The sequence below is a fragment of the Hypomesus transpacificus genome, chromosome 19 (assembly GCF_021917145.1).
Source record: "Hypomesus transpacificus isolate Combined female chromosome 19, fHypTra1, whole genome shotgun sequence".
Classification (NCBI taxonomy): Eukaryota; Metazoa; Chordata; class Actinopteri; order Osmeriformes; family Osmeridae; genus Hypomesus; species Hypomesus transpacificus.
Genome location: NC_061078.1, coordinates 8,690,993 through 8,715,685, shown reverse-complemented (window position 1 = coordinate 8,715,685; position 24,693 = coordinate 8,690,993). Strand labels below are relative to the sequence as shown.

At 37.8% G+C, this 24,693-nt stretch overlaps 2 protein-coding genes across 2 annotated transcripts; both read right to left on the bottom strand.

Moving 5' to 3' along the window:
- Positions 1-308: 308 nt before the first annotated feature.
- Positions 309-5,320, bottom strand: LOC124482218 (APAF1 interacting protein). Its single transcript, XM_047042672.1, has 8 exons — positions 5,223-5,320; positions 5,026-5,117; positions 4,811-4,911; positions 4,657-4,705; positions 4,435-4,552; positions 4,019-4,154; positions 3,111-3,278; positions 309-1,286 (listed from the first exon to the last, which is right to left on the bottom strand). The coding sequence occupies exons 2-8, from the start codon at positions 5,077-5,079 to the stop codon at positions 1,187-1,189; spliced, it is 726 nt and encodes a 241-aa protein (XP_046898628.1). The 5' UTR covers positions 5,080-5,117; positions 5,223-5,320; the 3' UTR covers positions 309-1,186.
- A 4,235-nt stretch (positions 5,321-9,555) lies between these two features.
- slc1a2a (solute carrier family 1 member 2a) lies at positions 9,556-17,497 on the bottom strand. The gene is made up of 11 exons (XM_047042671.1): positions 17,241-17,497; positions 15,047-15,186; positions 14,304-14,456; positions 13,851-14,101; positions 13,654-13,762; positions 13,265-13,391; positions 12,749-12,982; positions 11,624-11,818; positions 11,234-11,368; positions 10,891-11,104; positions 9,556-9,760 (listed from the first exon to the last, which is right to left on the bottom strand). The coding sequence occupies exons 2-11, from the start codon at positions 15,174-15,176 to the stop codon at positions 9,689-9,691; spliced, it is 1,620 nt and encodes a 539-aa protein (XP_046898627.1). The 5' UTR covers positions 15,177-15,186; positions 17,241-17,497; the 3' UTR covers positions 9,556-9,688.
- Positions 17,498-24,693: the final 7,196 nt, after the last annotated feature.

Sequence of the window (24,693 nt, the reverse complement as noted above, 5' to 3'; positions counted from 1 at the left end):
CTAGAGGATCTGTTACTTGGCTGAAACAGTGAGTTGTGTAATGTTTTACCCACTTATTGTAGGAGTAAAATTATTCTAAGAAAATAGCATTATTTTATCACAAGAATAAATAATGCAGTTTTTGAGTGTAGTGATCCAATTCAAGTGCCTTTACATTGTTAAAGTATTAGTGTCAGTTCAAATATATGACTTGCCTAACTGTCGGGACTAAATTTAAAATAAATTACCATTACTGACAGATCAACAAAGAATGTGTTGTGTGTGTAAGAGTTGTGAAGCTGATGCTGTTTTAAGTGTCAATACTACCATTGAGCATGTCACAAAGCTTTTATTAACTTAAAAATCAAACATATTTACTTCATGATCAATAGAGAAAATTATGGCTTAGCATTGAGTGTTCCTTTTCCCATGAGATGTGGATGCCATAACACTGGGGCATAACTCATTGTTTAAAAAGCTCTTAGGCTGTCACACATCTTTCTGTTGATTTATAAAGCTTAGCAAATTAACATTTTCTTCATCATCTGATTCACTGCATAATTACCAATGATCTGTGTTTGACAAGGGATCGCTGACAGTTTGGGTAATAAGCTTGGTATTATTTTAAAACAGACGAGCATCACATAGAAAACACACAATGCCTATCTTTTAAAAGTGAAAATCCACCCAACCATGCAATACAGTTCCTTCTGGCAAACAATGATACACTTTAGGAGAATAGGTTTATTTATTTGACTGCCTATTTATGATTTTTCCATACATTTATAAAATAACAAAGTGTTTAGTGTGACTTAAGTGGTACTTTTACAGGGGTTACAATATGGGATGAGTAAATATGAATACTTGTGTGTCCTATAAAGTTGTGGATCAAATATCTCAACTTTTAAAAGTATCCAAGTTCTGGGCTGGAAGAAAAGCAGACACAGCCTTTCTTCTGAACCAAAGATCTTGTCAATAACAGTTGGACCAAAGAAACCCACCAACATGCTGACACAACTAGCATGAGAAAGTGTTGTAGTTGTCACACACCAATAGGAACAGTAAAAGGCAAATCAATTACGAGCAGTTAGGCTACGTAATCATATGATACCAAACTTCCCAACCTAACAACCATAAATCTGCATTGCTTTACAAAGATCTATTAAAGCCCCAAATATTTATCATGCACCAGTTGTCATGTCTACCGTCAAACAATGTCATTCTCTTCTGAGGGGACCGCAGAAGGATCAAGTCCACACTGTTTCATTTGGACAGCGATGTCAAAAAGATAGTCGTAGCACTCACACCTGGAACAGACACAGATGTACAAATAGTCAGTTAAATCCCAGGATATTCAGAAGTGACTGCCTTTTCTAATTCTTCACAACAACAACAAAACGTAACATATACAGTGCCCTCCAAAAGTATTGGAACAGTGAGGCGAATTCCTTTATTTTTGCTGTAGACTGAAAACATTTGGGCTTGACATCAAATAATGAACGTGAGACCAGAGATCAACGTTTCAGCTTTTATTTCCAGGTATTTACATCAGGATCTGATGCACAACTAAGAAAATATCACATTTTGTTTGAATCCACCCATTTGTCATGTGATCAAAAGTATTGGAACAGATATACTTAAAACATATTTAAGTGAATAAGACTTAATATTTAGTTGCAAATCCTTTGCTTTCAATAACTGCAGCAAGTCTGTGACCCATTGACGTCACCAAACTTTTGCATTCTTCCTTTTTGATGCTTTCCCAGGCTTTCACTGCAGCCTCTTTCAGTTGTTGTTTGTTTTGTGGGGTTCCTCCCTTCAGTCTCCTCTTAAGCAGGTAAAATGCATGCTCTATAGGGTTTAAGTCTGGAGATTGACTTGGCCAGTCTAATACCTTCCATTTCTTGCCCCTGATGAACTCCTTTGTTGTTTTGGCAGTGTGTTTTGGGTCGTTATCTTGCTGCATGATGAAGGCTCTGCCAATCAGTTTGGTTGCATCTTTCCTTAAATTGGCAGACAAAATGTTTCTGTAGACTTCCGAGTTCATTTTGCTGCTGCCATCATGTGTTACATCCTCAATGAAGATTAATGAGCCCGTCCCAGAAGAAGCCATGCAAGCCCAAGCCATGACATTACCTCCACCGTGTTTCACAGATGAGCTTGTGTGTTTGGGATCATGAGCAGTTCCTTTCTTTCTCCAAACTTTAGCCTTTCCATCACTTTGGTAAAAGTTAATCTTTGTCTCATCAGTCCATAAAACTTTGTCCCAGAATTTTTGAGGTTCATCTCTGTACTTTTTGGCAAATTCCAGCCTGGCCTTCCTATTCTTCTTGCTAATGAGTGGTTTGCATCTTCTGGTGTAGCCCTTGTACTTTTGTTCATGAAGTCTTCTGCGAACAGTAGATAGTGATACCTTCACTCCTGCCATCTGGAGGTTGTTGCTGATCTCACTAACAGTTGTTTTAGGGTCTTTCTTTACAGCTCTTACAATGTTTCTGTCATCAACTGCTGATGTTTTCCTTGGTCTACCTGTTCGACGTCTGTTACTTAGTACACCAGTAGTTTTCTTCTTCTTCAGGACATTCCAAATGGTTGTACTGGCTATGGCCAATGTTTCTGCAATGGCTCTGATTGATTTTCCATCTTCTCTAAGACTCACAATTGCTTGTTTTTCACCCAAAGACAGCGCTCTGGTTTTCATGTTGTTTTCACCTCTGAATACAGTCTGCATAGACAAAACCTATCTTACCCAATCTGAACCTGAGTGTAGACATTCAGTGGTATTTATTGATTGAATAATGTATGTAATAGGACACACCTGGGCAACAAAACACACCTGTCAGTCACATGTTCCAATACTTTTGCTCACGTGACAAATGGGTGGGTTCGAACAAAAAGGTGATATTTTCTAATTTGTGCATCAGATCCTGATGTAAATACCTGGAAATAAAAGCTGAAACGTTGATCTCTGGTTTCACATTCATCGTTTGATGTCAAGCCCAAATGTTTTCAGTCTACAGCAAAAATAAAGGAATTGGCCTCACTGTTCCAATACTTTTGGAGGGCACTGTATGTACAGTACAATACATAAGATTGTTAGTGTAAGGCCTAGTTAGTGTAATAATTCTCACATTGTCTTGGCTTTCTCCCAGGTTTCTCCCCACACGTAGACGCCATGACGACGGACCAGGACTGCACAAGCTTCAGGATATTCTTCCATTGCTCGTGCCATACGCTCCTTCAGGTCTTGCTCCTCTGGGGTATTCTCAATGATTGGCACCACCAGTGTGTCATTGTATCTACCAATACACAGGCAATCAACAGTGAATTCATACATTTATTTAACTCTTGTTGTTGATCAATGCAAAGTATCCCATGCTGACGAACATGTTCCAATACTATGGAAAACTGAATTGTTTAATTCAGATATTCATACAGAAATTGACATGAAAACAGAACACGATGGCATTTATTTTCAGTACCCAAATGAGGCAGCGTCATTTTTGCTTTACTTTTTAAAATGTATGTCTTAAGACTTTTGCACAGATCTATAAATTTTTTATATACAAGCCATCCTTTCCATCACAATAGGATATTTGTATCATTGTACCTCATACAACAGGTAGTACCGACAAACTAATTTGATTGGACACGAGGCATTCCATGAGTGACGATATATGGCGGTAACAGCACTGGACCTTTTGCCTAAACGTGTCTTCCTCCCGATTACATTACCGTTTTCCATCTATACAAAGTAGTAAACACAATCTGCTTTTGTGAAAGAAAAAGTTTGTGTTGTTTTGCAGCAGCCCAGCAGAGTTGCAGAACTATTTTATGTGAGCCAAATCAATTAATTAAGTAATCAAAAAGAATCTGTTGTCTAAACAATTGTGTAAACTAGAATAACACTAAATGGTGCTAGTAGAACTATCAGCACACAGCCTGCTGCCTCGGATATACTACCAAATCACAGCTAGGCTGAGTACGCACTCCCTCTCATGTGATATTGCTTATTTAAAAGCAGCCTGAAGATGCCCACCTGTAGTTGGTGCCGGAGTTGCCCTTACGAATTCCCTTTATCATTTCCTGGTGAGTTATCCGGAATTCCTTGCCAGGATACAGCAATGTTGCCATGACAGCAGCCTTAGAGTGGGTGTGTATGACAGCCTGGGCAGCTGAGCATTAGAATACAGTACAGGAGCACATACAGTTTAAAAATTTTACAGTGAAAATCTGGGACACATTTTTGCATTATTCCCATGATCTTTGCTTCAATGAAGCATACAGATTTCATAACACAGTGAAGTAACGTATTTATCACACCAATTCGACTGACCCAGAATGCTGTGTCCTTCAAATTATTTTATTGTTTAGCATTCGTAGTATGCCTACATTCTTCTGGACTATTACATTATCTCTACATACGTACTTTGTCCTTGCAGGTGGGGGTCTCACCTCTCATTGTGTAGGCATTCATAAACAGAGGGGTGCATTGGCTCTTTCTCAGCTTTTTCCAGGCTGGAGGGGAACTGATGTCTCTTTCCGCCACATCACAAACAAACATGTCTTCTGGCTGCAGAGTCACATTGACACAGACACCGAAACCATGTCCTGTCAAAGTCGCACACACCCACAAACACTGAATTCTATGTATGTGCACTAGCATAAAGCACCCACCTGTATTCTTTCCTTCTGGACCCCTGAAGGAGCAATGTAAATCTGGTCTCTGAAAGCAGTGACAGAGATGTAGTCGTAAATATAAGGATACTCTCAAAAGGATTTCACTGTCGCTGTTATTCAATTGTAGTAACTTGAAAATACTTAGTCCTACCCATGGCGCACACTTATCCCTCCGCCTGTTCCCGTCACCCAGCCCAGCTGATAGAACAGCCGACACAATTCTGGGATGAGCATCCGTGGATGTTCCTTATCCTGAAACATGAACCAAATATTTTCAAACATATAAACCCATGCTTGTAGACTAATGGATGTTGATAACAAGTTACTACTACATCTTGGTATGAGTTTGATAGCTGAGGCCATTACCTGGCATGGATCAGCATGACTCTCTCCATTGCTTGTGTCACATAGCGAAGACATTTCCGTTGTAGGTATTGCCTGGATATTGCTTGTTCTCCCTGGCAACATAGCCATTACAATTACACACATTACATGAGTATATACCAAGTAAATAACATTTACATTTGTATTTGATACATTGTGAGGACATTGTCCAGACTTACTTTGGACTAATATCGCAAGAACATTGCAATCGACATTTAGGAGCTCCTACGTTATTAAAGTGAATAAATCGTCATACTTGTGCGACAGAATCATTCAGTGATTCTCTGGTGACGCTGTTGAAACCATAGATGGTTGAAACGTTTCGGCAGTGCCACCTACTGGACTGGACCGCAATAGCAGCATTTAGTTCAACATCAGAACTTGCAGGGATGGTTTAGCCAAAAATCTAAAGTACAAATGTGTCCTCTTACGTAATGCTATTATTCTTTCTAGAGAGTTTTTAATGTATCGGCCTGAAGGCCTACTGCCTACTCTCGGATATGTTGGACCTACGGGCGGCCCTTGGCTTGTGGAGCTCAACGTGTCCCAATAGTTTGCCTAATTTGATCAACTCAACTCAACTCATGTCTCTTTCCAGAAATAATGACCTGTTTTCTCGAGCAAATTTACAGACCTTGTTATGAACAGTTTCGTGTAGGGTAAAAGTTCAGTAGGAAGAAAAAAGTTTCTACATATATTCTACTCTTTCGATGTGTTCGTTTTTTCAGTAATTGTGTTTGATTTGGTTCACAACAATTTCCTTTAGGTCACAGGCCTAATTCCACATTCACCTGCATCTAATGCTGAAGGATAGAGTCTGATATCTGAGGGTATACAACAATACCCAGAAAGTAGACGCTAGTTGAGTAGACCAGCAGGGGTCACAGGAAGAATTCCAGTCCAAAAACAAGTCAAGGGAAAATATATTTTCAGATGAGTTCACAGGTAGGCCTGTCTGCGTTTCTACAGTAATTCCTTTGAAGGAGTTATCCTTGAGATTTAATTGGAATATGCTGCAGATGAAAGACAAAACATTTTAAAACTTTAAATTGTGATGTGAAAATGAAGTATTTTAAAAACTGATTTTGGGGACTGTTTGTCGCGTTGCAATTCATGGGTTTAAGGATGGGCATTTGTTACCATGCCTTTCGTTGTACTGTCCTTGTACTTGTTCAATACAGTTGAATTTAATCTAAAGCCAACATTACTTTTTTTTTTATATACTTTGACAACACCAAACTTCAAGACTTAAATTAGGGTGTCCCCCATAATGAGAAAACTTAATGTAATTGGTAAATAATAGGCTATTGTTTTTTGTTCACTTGATGAACTGTGAACTATTTTCGTTTGTGTCTATCCCTTGTTTACTGTGTAGAAATCACTGTGAGAATCATAATCATACAGTTTTCATCAGTATCTAAATGGTGTTTGAAAGAAAAAGTGTTTTGATTTACTTCTGTTGACTAAATTTATGGATACAAACATTTAATTGACGGTCAAGGTCGACCTTGAAGGCAAGGTCGTGATGTACAAAATAAGATAATTTGGGGTTTTCTTGTGATTTGCATCGGAGGTGATTGATGAAAAATATTATTTATATGGTAAGTTTGTAAGTTTGTTTGCAATATTCATTTATTTTTTATATTTTGCAAAAGCTGTTATAGTTCTTCCGGTCTTAAAACTATGCAAATTATGTTTTGAAACTCAATATCCCATTTCTCAACACCCCCTGGTGAAATAAAGACACATTAATCTCACCAATAAACATTTATTGCTTTGATAGTTACATGTATACAAGAAGTAGTAAAATACATGTCCATTTGTCTTAATAAAATAAATATAATTTTTGGTTTAGATTTCATTCCCATTCACATTCACACAGTCAAACATTATATAACTAAAGCGAAATTACAATTGAAGAGGTCAGACAACAGTGAGGACAACCATTTTATACAATCTTGGACCAATGTGTGCATTGAATCAAAAACAGATACAAAATAGACAAGTAGGATAATCTAAATTTACATTTTAAAATAAGTATTCATAGAAAAATGAAAAGAGGAAAAAGCCAAACTAAGAAAGATGTAACAAAGAATTTGTTCTGAAATAAGTCTTGATATCTACGGTAGATTTTTAAGATGCATGTCAAGATTTAAATGAAGACTCAAGTCTGTTTCATAACTGTTGCTTTGCATTCTGAGATTCAGCAAAAAAACATAGACATAGCTGCTGGTATTTTTGCCAGGCACCTTGTCTTGCTTTAGCTCTGAGAAAATTACACAAGTTAATTTGACTTTATCCTCTAACAAAAGTTAACAATGATCAAATAACACCACCCAGTTCACAGTAGACATGTGAAAAACGGTTCTCTTTTCAGTATGTCTGTCAACAACACTGCTGATTAAATTCGGTATAAACATTATCTAGCTTTCTGAAAAAAGACAAAACAATAGGATATGAATATATGAAATGTAAATCTATATGAAACTAGTTGATCACTATCCAAAATAAAAATACTAGCAACATCACTCTAAATTTGTTATATGGTGTTCCTACTGTACAGTATCTTATTCAAAAACCTGAACAGAGGTTATGATAGCAAAAAGTGACAAAAATTGTCAGAATTCTATACATTTCATATGTACTTGGTCTAGAATATGTATACAAAGTGCAAGGAGGCACTTTAATTGTGGAATTATAAGATTCTGCAAAATTACTAAATGTTTTGGTTTCTATCTCAATGATTTTTACAGACTACTTGTGTTGAATTCGGAAGTCTGTAATGACCCTGCCCAGCATTCACTGCAAGGTAATTTTTTGTTGTTGCGCAATCTTATTGGTCCAGACCCGAGTGAATGTACAATGCACTGCCGTACACATATGCCAGTGGCGAATTAATCCTGTCCTTAATGACAAGCTACTCCTGGTGTCTTTACATTTAGCATGTTGACACTGCATATAAAGTAGCTTCTGGGAATAATTCACAACCTTTTCAACAGGGATGGCCCAGCCTTCCTCATAGATTGTGCAATTAGTATTTTGCTGGAGTTGATACTGGACTTTCTCTTGCTCAGAACTACATTTCTAACAATATGAATAATGTAAATTGTAAATCAACATTGTCATAATCATCACATTAACTGCAGTTTGCAGTTGACATCTTCAAGGCAAGGTTGTTCATTTAGCAAATAAATAAACAATTTGAAAGAAAACACATAGCATGGATAGAGTGCACTGAACTGCAGAGTAACAAGCTTAAACCCTGTGTATGAACCCTGTGTATGCTCTGTCTCTCTCAGTTTGTACGTCAGTCTATTTACTCTCTTTTTGATCCCTCTGTCTCTCTCACTCTTGCTCTCTCACACACAAATATCCACAAACAAATTAATATACACACTTGGACAGAGATGAACAGACATTTACATTTACATTTAGTCATTTAGCAGTATATTTACATATACAGACAAACATTTTTTATAAATACACATGGTTGGTGTATTTGTGTTATTTTGTGTAGGACGGAACCCAACAATTGTACCTGCCTCTACACGTTTCTTCTAATACCCCATCCTGCTTTGACCGCTGTCTATAAATATGCTGCCGCATTTAGAGAAGAACTCCACCCCTCTTTAGCAGGTTAAGTCTAGAGGTAAGCTCTAGTGCTAGTGGCTTGAGCATGTGTACCGACACCAGAGTTTAATCCTTAAAGTCAAAACAGTCAAAGGTATTGAAGTATTTGTTTCCCTATTAACCTGCATTTATATCATTCTGTCACTAGGGGTTCCATTTAGTTTATTTGTCAGCTTCCCTTTACTAACCCTGCCAATTTTTCACAATTTCAGAACCTGTTTGCTGCTAATGCTCATGTGTACTGAAGGGCAGTGCACTCCTGAAACTATTAAGGTTGTAAAATATTTCCCATGTTCTTTTCTGTCTTGGGAATTCCCAGAGTATGCAATACCAAGGCTTTCAAAGTTATTTCAGACTTAGTGCTATTAAAAGGCAGCAAGTTTTGAAGGTGTCAAAGCCACTCTGGAAAGCATGGATGAATTAATCTGATAACCAATTAATAATGAACAATTATGGAAACATTTGACCAGATGATTGAAGACGCCGCGGATCCACATAACTTCGACTAAAAAATAAATTAGCAATGTTTACCTGACAGAGTAGAAATGATTAGTATACTTAAGTCCTTGTACAGTAAAACTTAGAAACCTATCTCTTGAGCACATACTGTATTTTCTGATCTGCAACCAAATCAAAACAGATCCTTTAATAGAAAAAACAACAGCAGAAAATACATCACTTATCTGTGTATATCAGAGAGCATGCAGCATTGAATAAGGCTCACAATACAGCCATCTGAAGGGATCTTTCTCACAGCTTAGTGCCTGGTAAGCACTATTTCTATAATAGATATCATGGATATTACTCATAAATCAGTTGGGACAAAAGTATCAACCATAACGCGTTATGGTACAGTAGGTTCTCTGGCCAGACAACTGAAAAAAGAATGTCGGACCCATACTGAGCTGTGTACTAGTTCAGTTCACTCTGACTTTTGATTTATCTTGTTTGTTTTGTCGGCAGAGAGAAAAGCTTGTGGAACTCAGGGTAAGGCGGAGCAGGGTCTTGATCTACTTTACTCGCGTTTCCATGGTTCCTCCTCAACAAGAGAGAAATCTGCAGCGTTGCCATTTCTGCCCATGGTTACCTGAAAGCAATTACCAGGGACATCTAACTTTGGGACCAAGGCACAGTCATATTTAAACTGTCAGGGGTTGGGAGCAGAGAAACCAATATGTCAATACTTTCTGGCCATCTATTTACTGTGAATCTGAAGATGTAAAACTGATGATGTGAAAAACTAAAAGATGTGAATACTCTCTGTATACTGTCAGTAGACACTGTAAGTATTTTGGATTTTGATTTCAATGCAATTAATTAGAGACAGGAAAATATCAAAACAATGATAGTTTTTTTTTTCTATGTTGGCCATGTATGTTATGGATTCTCTGCCCAACAAAATAGTAAATATCTGATCAAATTAAAAAGATTTTGGAAGAAATGTAAAGCACACCAGAAAGTAACTGATTACCACTATATATCCGACAACAACAGTTGTCACATATAGACAAAGCACATAGATTTTTATAAGGAATAAATGCTCTGAAAATGAGAGCATTGTTGTTTTAATATTGTGGTGCAATGTGTTAAAGATGTTTGCATTAATGACTATTGAAGGTTTTAATAGGCATTTTTTTGTTATTTTGGATAAAATATAATGAAATAGCAGTCTTCGTGAACATCCCTAAACCTATAAAAACATTATTTTTTTATTGCCCAAAATATTCATTTAATTATTTTGATTGGGCTGCCACAAATACATGTCCAATTAAGAAAATCGTCACACCAATTTTCTTTTGACCATCAAAGACATATCACAGCATAACACATAGCAATGCTTGATAAAAGACAAAATAGGTTCCTTAAATACACCTTAGGCAAAATCCATAAGGATACAATATCTAAAAAGGTAAAGAAAGGTACTCTCATAAGGAAGTTTTTAAATCAAAATAAGATGTGGTGATGGTAATATGGTCTTCACACCAAAATATTGAAAAGATTTGGAAATAAAGAACTTATTTAAGGAAAACGACTTGATAAAAACTGCTTTTTCATTACAGGTGAATGAGGAATAAATGTAAACATATTTATTCAGCTTGTTCACCTTTAACATTGTTTGCTCCAAAATATCCTTATAAATATACAACACAACACAGACTGGAAACAGGGGGGATTTTTCTACATGCACGTCTCTATATCCGTAAAGGTAAAATGTACCTTGCAGTCGTCTAGCAGGACGGAGTTGTGGTTTGTAGCATAAACACACTGGTTGGTGTTGTTTTCATAGAAGGATTGTGTTTTTGACATCTCAAATTCATCTACTCGGGCCTGCTGGGCATCAAACATGTCAAGCTCATCTTTGGAGAGGTAGTACACAATTCCTGCTCCATACGAGTCCCCAACAACATTGACAGAGGTACGGAACCGATCCCTAAATGTTTCGGGAGAGAAGAGAAAGACAGAGAAACAAGAGCCATATTTAAAGTACTTCCAAATTTAGGGAATGATGCTGTTTTATGTGTGTCTCCGTTTGCATGTGTACACTGGGTATTGTACTCACAGCAGCCAGTCGACAGCTACCAATAGACTAATATCTTGGGTTGGTAGCCCAACAGCAGTTAGGATCAGAAGCATTGTTACCAGTCCAGCACTGGGGATGCTGGCAGCTCCCACACTGGCCAAAGTGGCAGTCAAACTACAGTTGGGATCACAGAACATTTTATTACACAGTTTATTCCACTTAGTAATAGGACCTTCAAAAAGTATCCAGATAGGAAGGTTAAAAGATTAAAAGCAAGACATTATGCTAGAAGAAGCATGTTCACATTGTTTTTTTGAGTACTTTGAGTGAGTCTACAGCAGTGTTTGTTTTTGGTCATGTGAATTCAGACCTTTTTAATTATAATATACTTAACACATTTCAAAATGAAGTGTCATGTTGGAGACATACCTGACAGTAATAATTTGTCCCCAATCCAGATGGATGCCATTCATTTGGGCAATGAAGATGGCTGCCACAGCCTCGTATAGCGCAGTGCCATCCATGTTGATGGTGGCACCCACAGGGAGCACAAATCGTGTCACTCTCTTGTCAATGCCCAAGTTCTCCTCCAGGCATCGGAAAGTGACAGGGAGGGTGCCAGCGCTAAGAGAAAACACATGCAAATGAAGGGATGAGAAAACATAATAAAAAATTAATTAAGAATCTAACACAAATCTAACACTGAATTAAATAATACTAAATTAAATAAACACAACAATAATATTGATATGATTATTGATAAAAGCTTAAATATATTGCACTAAAAGAGTGCTTAACATTTGAGTTAAGTTTTTGTTAAGTTTTTGAAAAACGTCTTGTATTGTATGTTTCAGAAACGGAATTACGCTTAGAATGGCATTATATTTATATAATTTGTATTTTTGTTTTAATATGGTTTTAAGTAAATATCACAGGTTTCATTAAAGCGGTTCTGTCAAAAGTAGACCAAATGTGACTTGCACATTCTTTGGTCCTCAAAGCATCACATGGTCTCTCATTATGTAGTATAAAGCCTAATGATAATGTTCCTCCAGGTGGCTCACCAGGTAAAGCGTGCACCATGTAGGCTAAGGCCTTAATGCAGGTGCTTGATTCCAGCCTGAGCCATTTCCTGCATGTTCTTCCCTCTCTCTCTCTTCCTTACATTTCCTGTCACTATCACAATAAAGCAGAAATGTCTAAAATATATATCTTTCAAATTATTAAAATTATTTGTACTGATGTGTAAATTATGTTATAATCTATGGTTGCCAGTTCTGAATAATTCAGTATTGATTCAGTAATTGATTCAGATGACAGTGTTATCAAGGTTATAGTACAAACTTTAAGATACTCGCTAGGTTGCCATTGCTTTTTTAGCAGTTTTGGATACAGGGAATGATATGCATAATAATTATTTTTGTCAGAGCCATTTACTTTTTTATTTTTTCATTCTCTGCCTATCCATTGCAAAACTATTCATCCTATCATAATAGTTCTGGACTGACCAACAAGCTTTGGTTTTTCAATAACATTTTGAGGAGACTCTTGTACCTGGATGCAGTTCCAAGCGCAGTGACCCAAGCCTGGAAGATTCCCATGAAGAATGTGAAGGGATTTTGCCGAACAATGACAAAATATATTAAAGGTAGAAAGATGCCACCATGAATGAGGAGGCCCACTATTACTGTGACCATATACATTCCCAGTTGTCTAGCAACCACTTCCAGGTCATTAATCGAGATGATCTTCCCACAGATGAGACATGCGATACCAATTGGTGAATACCTGGAGTTTGGGCATTGGATTGAGTTGGGTTAGGATTAGGTTTTGGGACAGAGAGGGTAGTGTTTTTGAAATGTTATGTAGATTAATAGTTTCATTTAGGTAAGTAATAGGGTCAAAATAAATGGATAATAAGGTTAGGGTCAAGGGCAAGAGGTCAGGAGAGTGAGAAAAAAGAGAGAATACAAACATAAGTTAGTAAGAAAATAGGTTATTGATTTAATTGAGGTGAGGATTTCATTTTTAGGTTATTTTAAGTTGGCTATACAGTTTGTGAGGACCTACCACATGATCATGCCAACAAGCCTCATAACAATCTCGTTGAGGACATTGAAGAATTCCAACATGAGTTTGGCCTTCTCTCCCATTCTTCCCATGCTAATTCCAAAAGCGATGAAAAATCCAATAAGACCTACAATTCCAGATAAGAATCAATTATGAAATTGTTTTAAGTCCCTGAACCAAAAATCATGATTTCTGGTGGTATCTTATGCAAGTACCAGTAAGGTTTTATTTGTATTTCTACGAATAATAAAAAGAATGATCCAGAATTTTTGCCAAGTTCTAGTGACTTGAGATTGGCCCTCTCCGAGAGTTCATTTACAATAAAAAATATCCTTGTACTGTAAGATATTTTTGGAAATTACTAAATTAGGAAATGCAATTGTACCAACCTAGGACATTCATCCCACTCTTGAACTGAAGGGTCTTTTTGATCGTGAACTGTGGTGGTGCTTTAGTCCTGTTGGTGGGCACCGGGGTTTTTGTGCTGACCGTCTGGATCTAAGGTAAGATACAGATATTACATCGATATTATGTGTCGTAGTTTATGTGCATGTGAATTTGTAAAACAATTATGGATGCTTCTTACCTGCTGGAAGCAGGCTTGCACAAGGTTTTCTGGGAATAGATTGCGAATTAGATCAAAGAAGGCATCCAAGCTGGAAACGTCATCGTTCTTCTTTCCCTGACCAAGGTTAGCCTTTAATTTAGGGTTCCCTGGGTGAATGACCAGCACCAAGATTACTCCCAGCATAGCAGCGATGACTGTTGTGGACATGTAGTACACCATGGCCCTCGTGCCCAAACGACCACTGGACTTGGCGTCAAGACCGGCCAGGCCTGTAGAAGAGGCCAGTTTTATTCACCAAATAATCAATAAATACACTGATTTGTTACTATTAATGTTGTATAAAGAATCCGAATAGCAAGTATATGCAATGGTAAGATATTAAGGGCAATAAAAGTAATGGGAACAAAACAGGCTATACATCTGTTGCCAGATGATCCTATGACCACCCTCGGTTCTTTCAACTGCACTCACCTGTAACCAGGCTAGAAACAACTAGCGGTAAGATGAGCATTTTCAACATTCTCATCAGGATGTCTCCTGGGAATGCAATAACCATTATAACATCAGGGGGGAGCGGCGAAATGTACCGCAGCAGCATTCCTGATATGGAGCCCAGGCACACACCTGAAAAACATAGATGACCACAAACAGACAGTTATTTCCCTACAAAGTACACAAAGTAACACAGATACATAATAATGAAAACGATCTGTATCCATTACTATGCTATTAACTAAGGTTTAGATTGTATTTTTATGAAACTGACAGCAAATCTATTGGACTGTACAGACAATTCATTAGTTCCCAATTGACTGTATTGGGAAAAACGAAAGCAGGAGTCAGTAATAATACGGTAATAAAAGTGGCCACTTCTGGTCCTAAAAGACTTCAATGGCCTGAAGGCTTCTAAAAACCATCACTTTGCTTGTGATCAATAAATGAACATAAGTGTAACCATTGGGTAATTAACTGCCAGGATTTCAAGCCATTGTATTGTACAATTGCACAAAATTGTTTTAATTGTTCTGTAAACAGCCCAAATTCATCCATTAAAGCAAAAACTGCAATCATCAGCAGTCAGAGGATGATACAGTAGCAATGGCAAGGAATTTTTATACCCTTTTAACTATTAGAAATGTAAACAGTCCATAACAGTCCTTAAATGATCTATTTACACAATCCTTTTCATGTTAAATTAAATTAAGAAAACTTACCAAGGATGGTGAGGGTAAGAACCATGTTCTTCATAATTTTATCGCATATTCCCCAACACATAGGTTCAGGAGGATCCACCATGGGTTCCAAATGGCTCTCATGCATTCTGACCTCCACTTGCTTCTGCATTGTGTTGGCACTGAAAGAAAGAGGGAGTTATGATGAATTTCGCAATTTTTATAGCCTTAATGTCATCACACAATATTAAACATATGTCTTGCAGGATAACTGTTTATTAACTGCTAAAACATTTAAGAACTATTCATTTTATTGAGTGGAAAACATGCACAATTATTTTTGAAAAAGCTGACCAGCCAAAAATAGGATCACTTGCTACTATTTTTACTATTTTCACTTTCCTACTATTTAATAATATTTTCATGCCTGCTGGTATTTAAAATCAATTGGGAAATTAGAGAGTTAAGTTGTGAGTGTCACCACATCCTTTTTGTCCTTTCTTCGCACTCCATCACATGGACTAAAAAACATTTGTTTGTTTGTGCACGTGCATACAGGTAATATTTAATCACTTAAAAACGCAAGTGTGTTTATGTGTGCGCCAAATGTCTGTGGACAGTTAGAGACTTAAGCTTATCCAGGAGGATCACCTCCTGAGCTGGTCTGAGGACACAGCAATTCACCAGTGAGGGAGCTTCTCAGTAATCTTGTTCCTATGAGATCGCAAACCTCACTTTCAGGTCATCCCCTCATCTCACACTTCTGCCCATCCTTTCATCAGTCAGCCTGATCACGTCAGCACAGCAGGTCTCTTGGCTTTGTTGTGGTCTGGCTTAAAAGCTCTTTGACTTAACCTTCCACCCCACAGCTCTTTAAATCCTCTAACAAGTGTAACCTTGTGATGTTAGGTAATTCAACATCTTCCTGCCATTTGGACACAAATGTGTGCTTCATGTCTGTTGGAATTGTCTCAAATATCATGTAACTTTTCTGGGCCTACAACAGTAAGATGACTGTCATATTCTCATGCCTCTGATTCTAAGCACACACCTTGATAATTATTTTAAATAGATTGCTATTGTAATGGATACTTGAGAGGCTTGAGAAGGAATGACCCATGTTTAATCATCTTTGATGATATTTGCACAACTGGCATCTCTTTTTTATGTAAACTCTCTTCAACTTAAGACATGTGAGGGTGCAGGCTCTTCAAGTGGTGTGGCAGACGTTGGGAACAGTTGAGCCTCACCAAGTCAATCAGAGACCAGTCTGATACCTTGTGCTCCTGTTCAAATGAGACGTAAGCTTATTAAAGAAGATAAAATTAGCTTGTCAAGCACACCGCTGATTGAGTTGCATAACCACACAGGGGCTTGCCAGGAAATGTTAAGGTGTCATCAATCACTTGCCAAGCCATGATTACAGAGCCATGAACAGGGGATTACAATTTGCTTCAAGGCCTTTTGGTCAAAAGTGTTCTTGCTTGCTCGCCTAAACTCTGTGTAAGTTTACAATAAAGACTTGACTTAAGTGGAAGCCACTGCACCAATTAAAACACTTCTGCATGAAATGTAGATACTAACACTGCATGCGAAATGCCATATTTATTGGGCATGTTGACAATAGCAACAGAAAATAAAGAAACATGTGAGAACTAACAGATGCAACAAGCAGACAATTCTGTTAGAGTAAAAAATGGTTGTGACAGTTAAGTAATTTAGGAAAGCCTAATGATTGTAAAGGTTTCAAATATTCTTCCTTAGGCTGGTGATTATCAACAAAGCTCCCTAAAAGCTAGCCCTGGATGATGCAGGGAGGTCAAAGATAAAAAGACTGGAAGAGTACCAAGTGTCAAACCTTTGCAAAAAGGGATGACCTCCAAGTATCCATCAGAAGGTCAAACAACAATTATCAGAGGTCTCATACAAGTTACGTGTGCTAGTGCATTTGTCTTTTTATTTCAGGATGCAAATAAATACCAGTCAGTACCGGGTTAATATACTTCAGTTGAAGTATTCATCATACTACTTAATGAAGCCTTGATCTGCATCTGATCTGCAACGGCATCAAGTCATCCTACTATTTAAAATCCCTAGTAGCCACTAACAGCTGTCATAAGATAACAGAATAAACACAGATGAAAGTTCATAGACAGTAAAACGTTTTACAAGCATCCAGAGGACAAAACAACAACATAATGTATCAGGCACACGTCCCCAAACATCTTTATGTTACCTGTAGTTGTGTCTGCCGCTGAATTAGGAATTGCTTGGTATAAAGTTAGAAAATGATCAGATGAGTCACGATTTATCCATCTGGTGATCAAGTCCAAATCCACAGAAAAGTTATTTATCCCCTGTTAAAGGGGCTGAGGAGGAGGTACAGACACTGGGCTGAACAACGACTGGGCAGAACCTTCTCAGCGTCCAGTTGTACAGAAAGAACAAGTGGAGATCATGAAAGCAGTTGAATGGTATCCGTAGTCACAAAAGCAAGCAGCATTCATTCAACAGCATATGTAAAGTTGTACTGAGAAACCGGCTGGGTGGACTGTGGGCTCCCAGAGAAGAAGGGCGGAGTTATTGAGCTAAGCTTTGTTGTACGCCGAAAGTGAAAATCCTTGTTGCCACCCCCAACTCCCCCTCCAGTCTAATCCCTCCAAAAAACAGGCATTGAACTGTTTACCCTTTAATGTATGATCAGTTAAAGACTCACTGCTGTAGATCCTAAAACTGTGAGATCAAAAGGCTGCAAGCCCATGGTCTAATAACAAACGGAACAACCTGCATTTGATCCATGTGTCTGGCTTGCCCATGAGTCCCCACAACAAACTCAAACATTTTCACACTTCTACCTAAGAAATATTTGCTTGCTCAAACATTTGATTCAACAATAAATCTGAGGAAATTTCTTGTAAAGTTCCCATTTAAATCATTCAGCCAGGAAATGTTTCACTTCACAATTTTGAACATCACTGGTATACATCACCCTATAATAACAACATTCTCTGCTGAAGTCACAAAATTACTCTGAGGACTGCACCAGGGAAATTGATTGCACTTGAACACGTGGTAGGAGACACAAACCTCTTTACGTGAGGGTTCTGAGGACATGAGGTCCTCGTATCATGTGAATTAGTGTTGCCATCCTTTGTGTTGGATGAACTTACAACTAAAATATAAATTCAACTCAACTGGACTTTAGTCAAAACTGGAAGATCACTGCTGTATATCCAAATAGTGTGCATTGATGAGATGTAACGTTCCCAAAAGGAAAATTCCAACATAAGGTGGATATGTAATTTGGTCAACTTTTTCCCTACCTTTTTACATGTCCTGACCTGTGCATTATACTTTTCTTCAAGAAGACAATTCATTGTAAAACATAAAATGAACTAAAAGATTCCTTGAGGAAAGAGCTACTGTATTGTGGAGCTAGCAAGCTGATCTCTGCTCTCCGATCCAGGTGTACAAAGTTAGCCATCTTTGAGCTGTGCATATCCTGAATCAGGGAAAGTGAGATGATGTTCAGGGCAGATGGTGGGTCATCTGCTGGAGCGTGTGCCCCTGGCTCCGCCCATTCTCCAGCCTCGAGTACTCATTGTGCTGTGCCACCTGACCACACACGCCACGCTTAGACAACAGGTGTCTATAATTAACTAATCTGTCCTGAGCTTTCCTAATCCAACACACACTTTTGCATACATATGGAGACATTTTCTAAATACAACAGAGAGAAACTTGATCATGACAACATATTTTAATAATTTGATTTGTTTGAGTGTTCAAAATAAATTTTGTTATTTGGATTACCCAACATTCTCAGTTTTCGCTAAAAAATATTGCAACAAATTACACAACAGTTACACAAATGTGAATGCGTCTTTAGTCAAGACCATTGACATTTAGTAACTCAAATTCAGGGTAATAGAATATAAATCTCAGGCATGCACTATCCCCTTGCACATAACACAAGGGACATGGTTGCATGACAAGGGGGTTCATTTTGTAGGAGACAGCAACTACACAGTACACCACACAAAGCGAAAATGGAACCAAATAATGAACAGATTTGGCCTGGAAACCAGATCAATTTGCTGTGTTATGATTAATTTTGCTCTGGCAAATGGGTCTTGGCCCCCCTCCCATTGAAACAGTTTTCCCTCCAACATAAAAAGTTGTTAGCAACCAACATGACATTTTGCTCTTATTGGTTGTATGTATGAGGGGGAACTATGCACAATTTCAACAATGAAGAATGGTGGTGGCAACACCTGTTCCAAAGTCAAAGTGCTTCAACAACATGTTTACAGAAACAGATAAAATCCTGTTTTCATTATGGGGTATTGCATGTAGACCGATGGCAAAAACAAGCCCATTTTACACATTGTCTATAACAGTAAAATGTACACAAAAAAAAGTTCATGGTTGTTCATTCTTTCTGAAGTCATGATGCACTGTTATGTACTTTACACCAAATGGATGGACATTATTTTTCCTATAGTTACAAACAGACACAAACAAACCAAATAACATAAAGAAAATTGCTAAATAAATGTTGTGAGCTCATGAAATGTAGGAAGAACATTTGATAATGTGGTGAGCAACATTACAGTTTGCAAATCAAATTAATATCCGTAACGTTATTTTTGTTTAGGCTTTTGAAAAGGCTCAAGACTCACTTGTTCCGGGAGTACAACGGTACTTAGGAATGATTGGCTGGACCTGAAGTTCCTCCAGGATCACAATGACTCTTATTGAGAGACTTGTTGCTCTTGTTGGTTAGTTGTAACTGACTTCAAACTTTTGTACTTGAGGTGTAATATATTTTTGTTGCTTGCTTTTTTCCACATGTACACCCTTGCTCTTGTTGAGGTTCATGTTGTTCAATTGTTTAACTGTAACTTCTTCAGCTACATGCTCTTATGGTTCTTCCCTTTGGGACTCATTTAGTTTTCACAATTTATGCTTCATGTTTTGGGCTACCCGCAATGTTTGGGGCTATGTCGTTGTTATGATCAGTGACCTATGCACTTTTGTAAAGCTCTCTTTTGGAAGTCGCTTTGGATAAGAGTGTCTGCTAAATGCATAAATGTAAATGTGATGTCATGTTTATGAGAAATTATCAAATGTGTTAACATTCTGCATTATAATGCTCACTGTGTTTACAGTGCTTACAGTGTTCATGAAGGGTTGTCAGTTTGCATGTGTGTCAGAGGATTCAAGATCAAACTTGTCGAATTATCAAATAGGGTAAGAGGAGGAAGCAATGGTGACAACCCAATATTATAATTTCCATGTGTTAGGACTGAATAAGATATCACCAAGACATCAGGCCACAATACTCAGAAATTATGCAAGCATGTTATTTTATGTTATATCACCACAGTAACTGTCCATTTATAAAGCATTGTTGCATCTGAAAATGGAATGCTTAGAAAGGCTTTTTATTATATAAAGCCTATTATTTGTTAATTGACCATTTAGGGGGATACTTTTCTCATTGCATTGCATAGTGTTTCTTGTGCATGCTTTGTAAAGGACAATATCTTGGTGTATATATACTGTACACAGTTTATAAGCAAACAGCTGAAATCCACTGCAGTCAGTCACGTGGACTGCTGATAAATGAAGTAAAGAAATGTCATCCATCCTCATTGCTTTAATTCAAAATGTTACCTTTGGTAAAGCATTTTAAGGTGCATTATAATTCTGATTGTGAATGATGAATGAACATGTGCATGTGTTTGTCTTTTCAGCACTTGCAACAAAATCTCTGAATGTAAAAGCCTCTCACTTTATTTGCAGATCTCATCCATTCTCTCACCATGCATGTATACAAAGATTCACTTGTTGAGTAAAACAATAATTACTTGAGCAAAATGAACGACCTTTGTGCCAATGACACAGGTCACATGCTTTAACCATAATTAGCATGACATTATCACAGCATTCCCAACCATTACCTTTATCCTATAAGACATTGGCTAAATCTGGACACAGGCTGAATTTCCATCACTTGTACTGTCTTACACAAAACTAATATACCTTTAATAAACATTCAGTTGTAAGTATGTTCATAATAAACATACCTATGCACATTTGCCATACATAATCCATCATACCATAGTTTTTACTTTATATATCAAATGGGTAGTGCTTACCTGTGGAAAGTGTATTGTCTTGTCTTGTCCTGTAGTATTTATGAGCTCCTGCCTAAAGAGAGTACCTCCTCTGTTAAATTAATGGAAATCTAAATCCTACTAGAATGAATTATCAGTAATTCTGTAGGTAAGTTTATTCAGTGGCTGCTTCAGGTCCTGGTCTTCCTTCTCTACTGTGATAGATCCCTGCACCTCCCCCTCTGCAGCTCACACAGACAGACACAAAGACACACACTGTACAAACACACCTCCGGTGGCGGGGACTGGAGGTGAGAGGTTCATCTCTTTTGGGGAAAGGGTTATTCTAAGGGAAAGTATTTCCCTGTTACTATTTTTAGTTTCATTTGAAAACACAGGACACTGGTGTAAATTCAAAAGTCAGGACCGTTCGAACAATCACTACATACGGTGAGTTTATTATACAGTTATTTTACTATAGGAATAACACATAATAATGTTTCTCAGCCTCATTATATATTTTTCTCAAACTAATTATTTTTGAGGTCCCAGTGTTATTTAAAAATGGCAAAAATCACATATTAAGTCACAGAGTGTAGACTCCACGACCCTCTAGCATTCTTCCTTAGCAGAAAGTGTTGTTTTGGAGGTTAGGTTGGCCAGCATGCTTTATGTAATTGTGTTGGCTCAAAGGTGAGTCCTAAATAGGAGTGAGGGAGAATGCAGAGTCTGAGTCTGAGTAGTAGGGGATAAGGATGGGTAAATCCTCCATGACTGACAGCACATGTTGGACAGTCGGCAATGGACCTCACGCATACATACCTACACACTTGCATGAACACGGATGTGCACACAAACGCATACACGCATACGCATAATTCAATTGAAACATGCTTTGCACACACCAAACACATGTATAGGTGAACAGTGAACAGATCATTATGGTTATTATCATGCATTTCTTAGTATTCCCTAGCTCTAAAGAATGTTCCACAATGCATTGAATAGGTTATAATAACCTGTTGAATGTAACTATGCAAAAATGATTTCCCCTTTTCACATTTCCATTTGCACTCTCATTAAAATAATTTTTAGGTTTACAGTAATAGTTTGCTTGTTCATTGTAATAAACTGCTTTCAGACATCTACAGAGCAGATAACATGAGAATCACTGCAACTCCAATTTCTGTTAGTCTCACAACAAATACCATCTTCCAAATTGTTTTTGATCTACCAACAACCAAAGGCATGGCTGTATACCATGCAAACAATTGATTTCAATAACATACAGTTAGTTGTTGATTGAGACAATTAGATGATTATGATATGAGCAACTGTTATAACATTGTAGGTCTACTTCATCCTTCACATATCCAGTCCTTAAAATTTACCTCCTTAACACCTGACCTCTTACCTCTTAAACTCATTAAATATATCAGGTCCAGATAATAGTGGTATCCTCTGATGTCAGAAGTGAATCTACCATGCGACCTGGCAGAACTTAAGACCAGCTTATCGACTGACATGTGCATTGAGATTCATTTGATGCGTGGTGGCAAAAATATTTCCACAGTTTGTTGAAGCAGTGTGCTGTAGAGATGGGATGACAAATATTCAAAGATGTAAGAGAATGTGTTTTGGGGAAAATTATTCCGGAATCATTTTAAAGTGAATTCCACACCAACACTGAATTTAATTCTGGATAACAAGTTAGTTACACCACATACGGTTCTAAGTCCCTTGTAAATTGATAATTAAGCTTGTACATGACTTCATTAGGCTGTCATGGCTAATTCCAATTTGTAATACGTCTTACAGATATAACAGGGTATTTGTATGTTCCCAGGAACTCCTGAAATGCTCATCACCACTTTAATGTTAGCCAGATCAAACATGTGCCTGGCTTTACCACTCAATGAGCTGCCACTACCACACTTGGCTGAGTGACCAGGGCTCTCATGCAGAAAGGTGGAAGGAAGGTAGGTCCTCGGATGATCAAGAGCCATCTCAACACTAGCCAAAGGTTAAAAGGTTTAATGGTTGCATGCCAGGGCCAGAAGGCTTCTGTAAAGTTCAGAAGGTAAGATGAAATTAGAAAAAAAAACAATTTCCAATGGTTTCAGAGAAATTAACTGCTCACTATTGCACTTGAATGCAACCAAAACATTAATTCCAATCACTGGCAAATTATGCAAGAATGTTATAAAAGTTTTATTTTACATGAAACCATATGATTTATGTGATTTGTGTTATTTTGAGTTACACCTTAGTTCATTCCAGGTCGTGGTATTGACCATGAGTACTATTGTTACGGGTGAGTGCTTGGGGAATGGCCCTAGAGCACAGAGACAAGCAGGCAGGATCAAGGAAAACAACGACTTTACTTCAAAACAGGAATACGGCAGGAATACCCACTCAGACAAAATTAAAAACTAACGGCAAGGACTGACAAAAGGAGCAAACATTCACAGGGTAAGGTAATGACACATGGACAACAGCTGGGTGATTGGAACAAGTCACAGGGGGTGCAGGGAGCCAGGAGAGATGGAGAGACGAGACCAGGACTCAAACACACCCATGGAGACAGACAGAACACTTACGGGCAGGGAAAACCAGGGCCTCAACTAAACATTAACTGGGGCATGGCTGTGGCCATGGTCAAATGGCTCTATCTGGTGGACTGTGGAATGAATGGCAGTCAGTGAGCTGTAAATTAGAGTACTGTGCAGGAGTTTTTAAATATCATCCCTGAAAAGGGTTGGATAATAGCTGGAGCCCTGTCTGTTTTACAAACACATTCAGCTCTCAATATTGTATAGAGTGCACAGATGTGTCTCACTCTTTGCTTAGGTGTAGTTATTGAATAGAGCTCAAATCTGTTAGATCGTCTTGAGTTTTCAGGCAAATGTATAGTATGTGTATAATTGGAAATAGATGACAGGAAAAAAAGAAAGTAAAGGAGGGAGGTTAACGGATCTCTGTGCATTGCTGAATTGTGACCTTTCTCATCTTGCCTTCTGCTGCTGGGATCCAGGCTGGGGGAAGAGAGGCTACATTTGGATTGCTAGAGGAAACAATCAGTGTGGCTTTGGTTCTCGGCCAATGTACCCAATTGTATAAAATGTGCAGCACCAGTTGAATGGTTTCAAGAGGGTTTTTGTTTGTCAAATGAAGTTTAAAATCAGAAAACCACTCAACTTTACAAAGGTGCATTTCATTTTTGTCTAGCTTGGCAAAATTAAACAATGGCACACTATATTACAATGTAACCACATGTCTGCCATGTACACAGTAGGAAGTGTCCATCTACAGTATTTTTTAAATAAAGAAATGCATTTCCTGTATTATGCATGTCATGTGTTGAAATAAAGCATTACTAAAACAATTGAAATTCCTTTCTATTGGATCTTATAGCGTGAGTACAGTATATGGGTCAATAAATAAATATTCTGCTGGGGTACGTGTAGCTCTGAAATGCAGCCAGACGACCCAGAGATAAGTCCTAAGTCATGTGGGTAGTTATATTTCTATTAAGCTACCATATTCATAGAGACATGATTCACAACA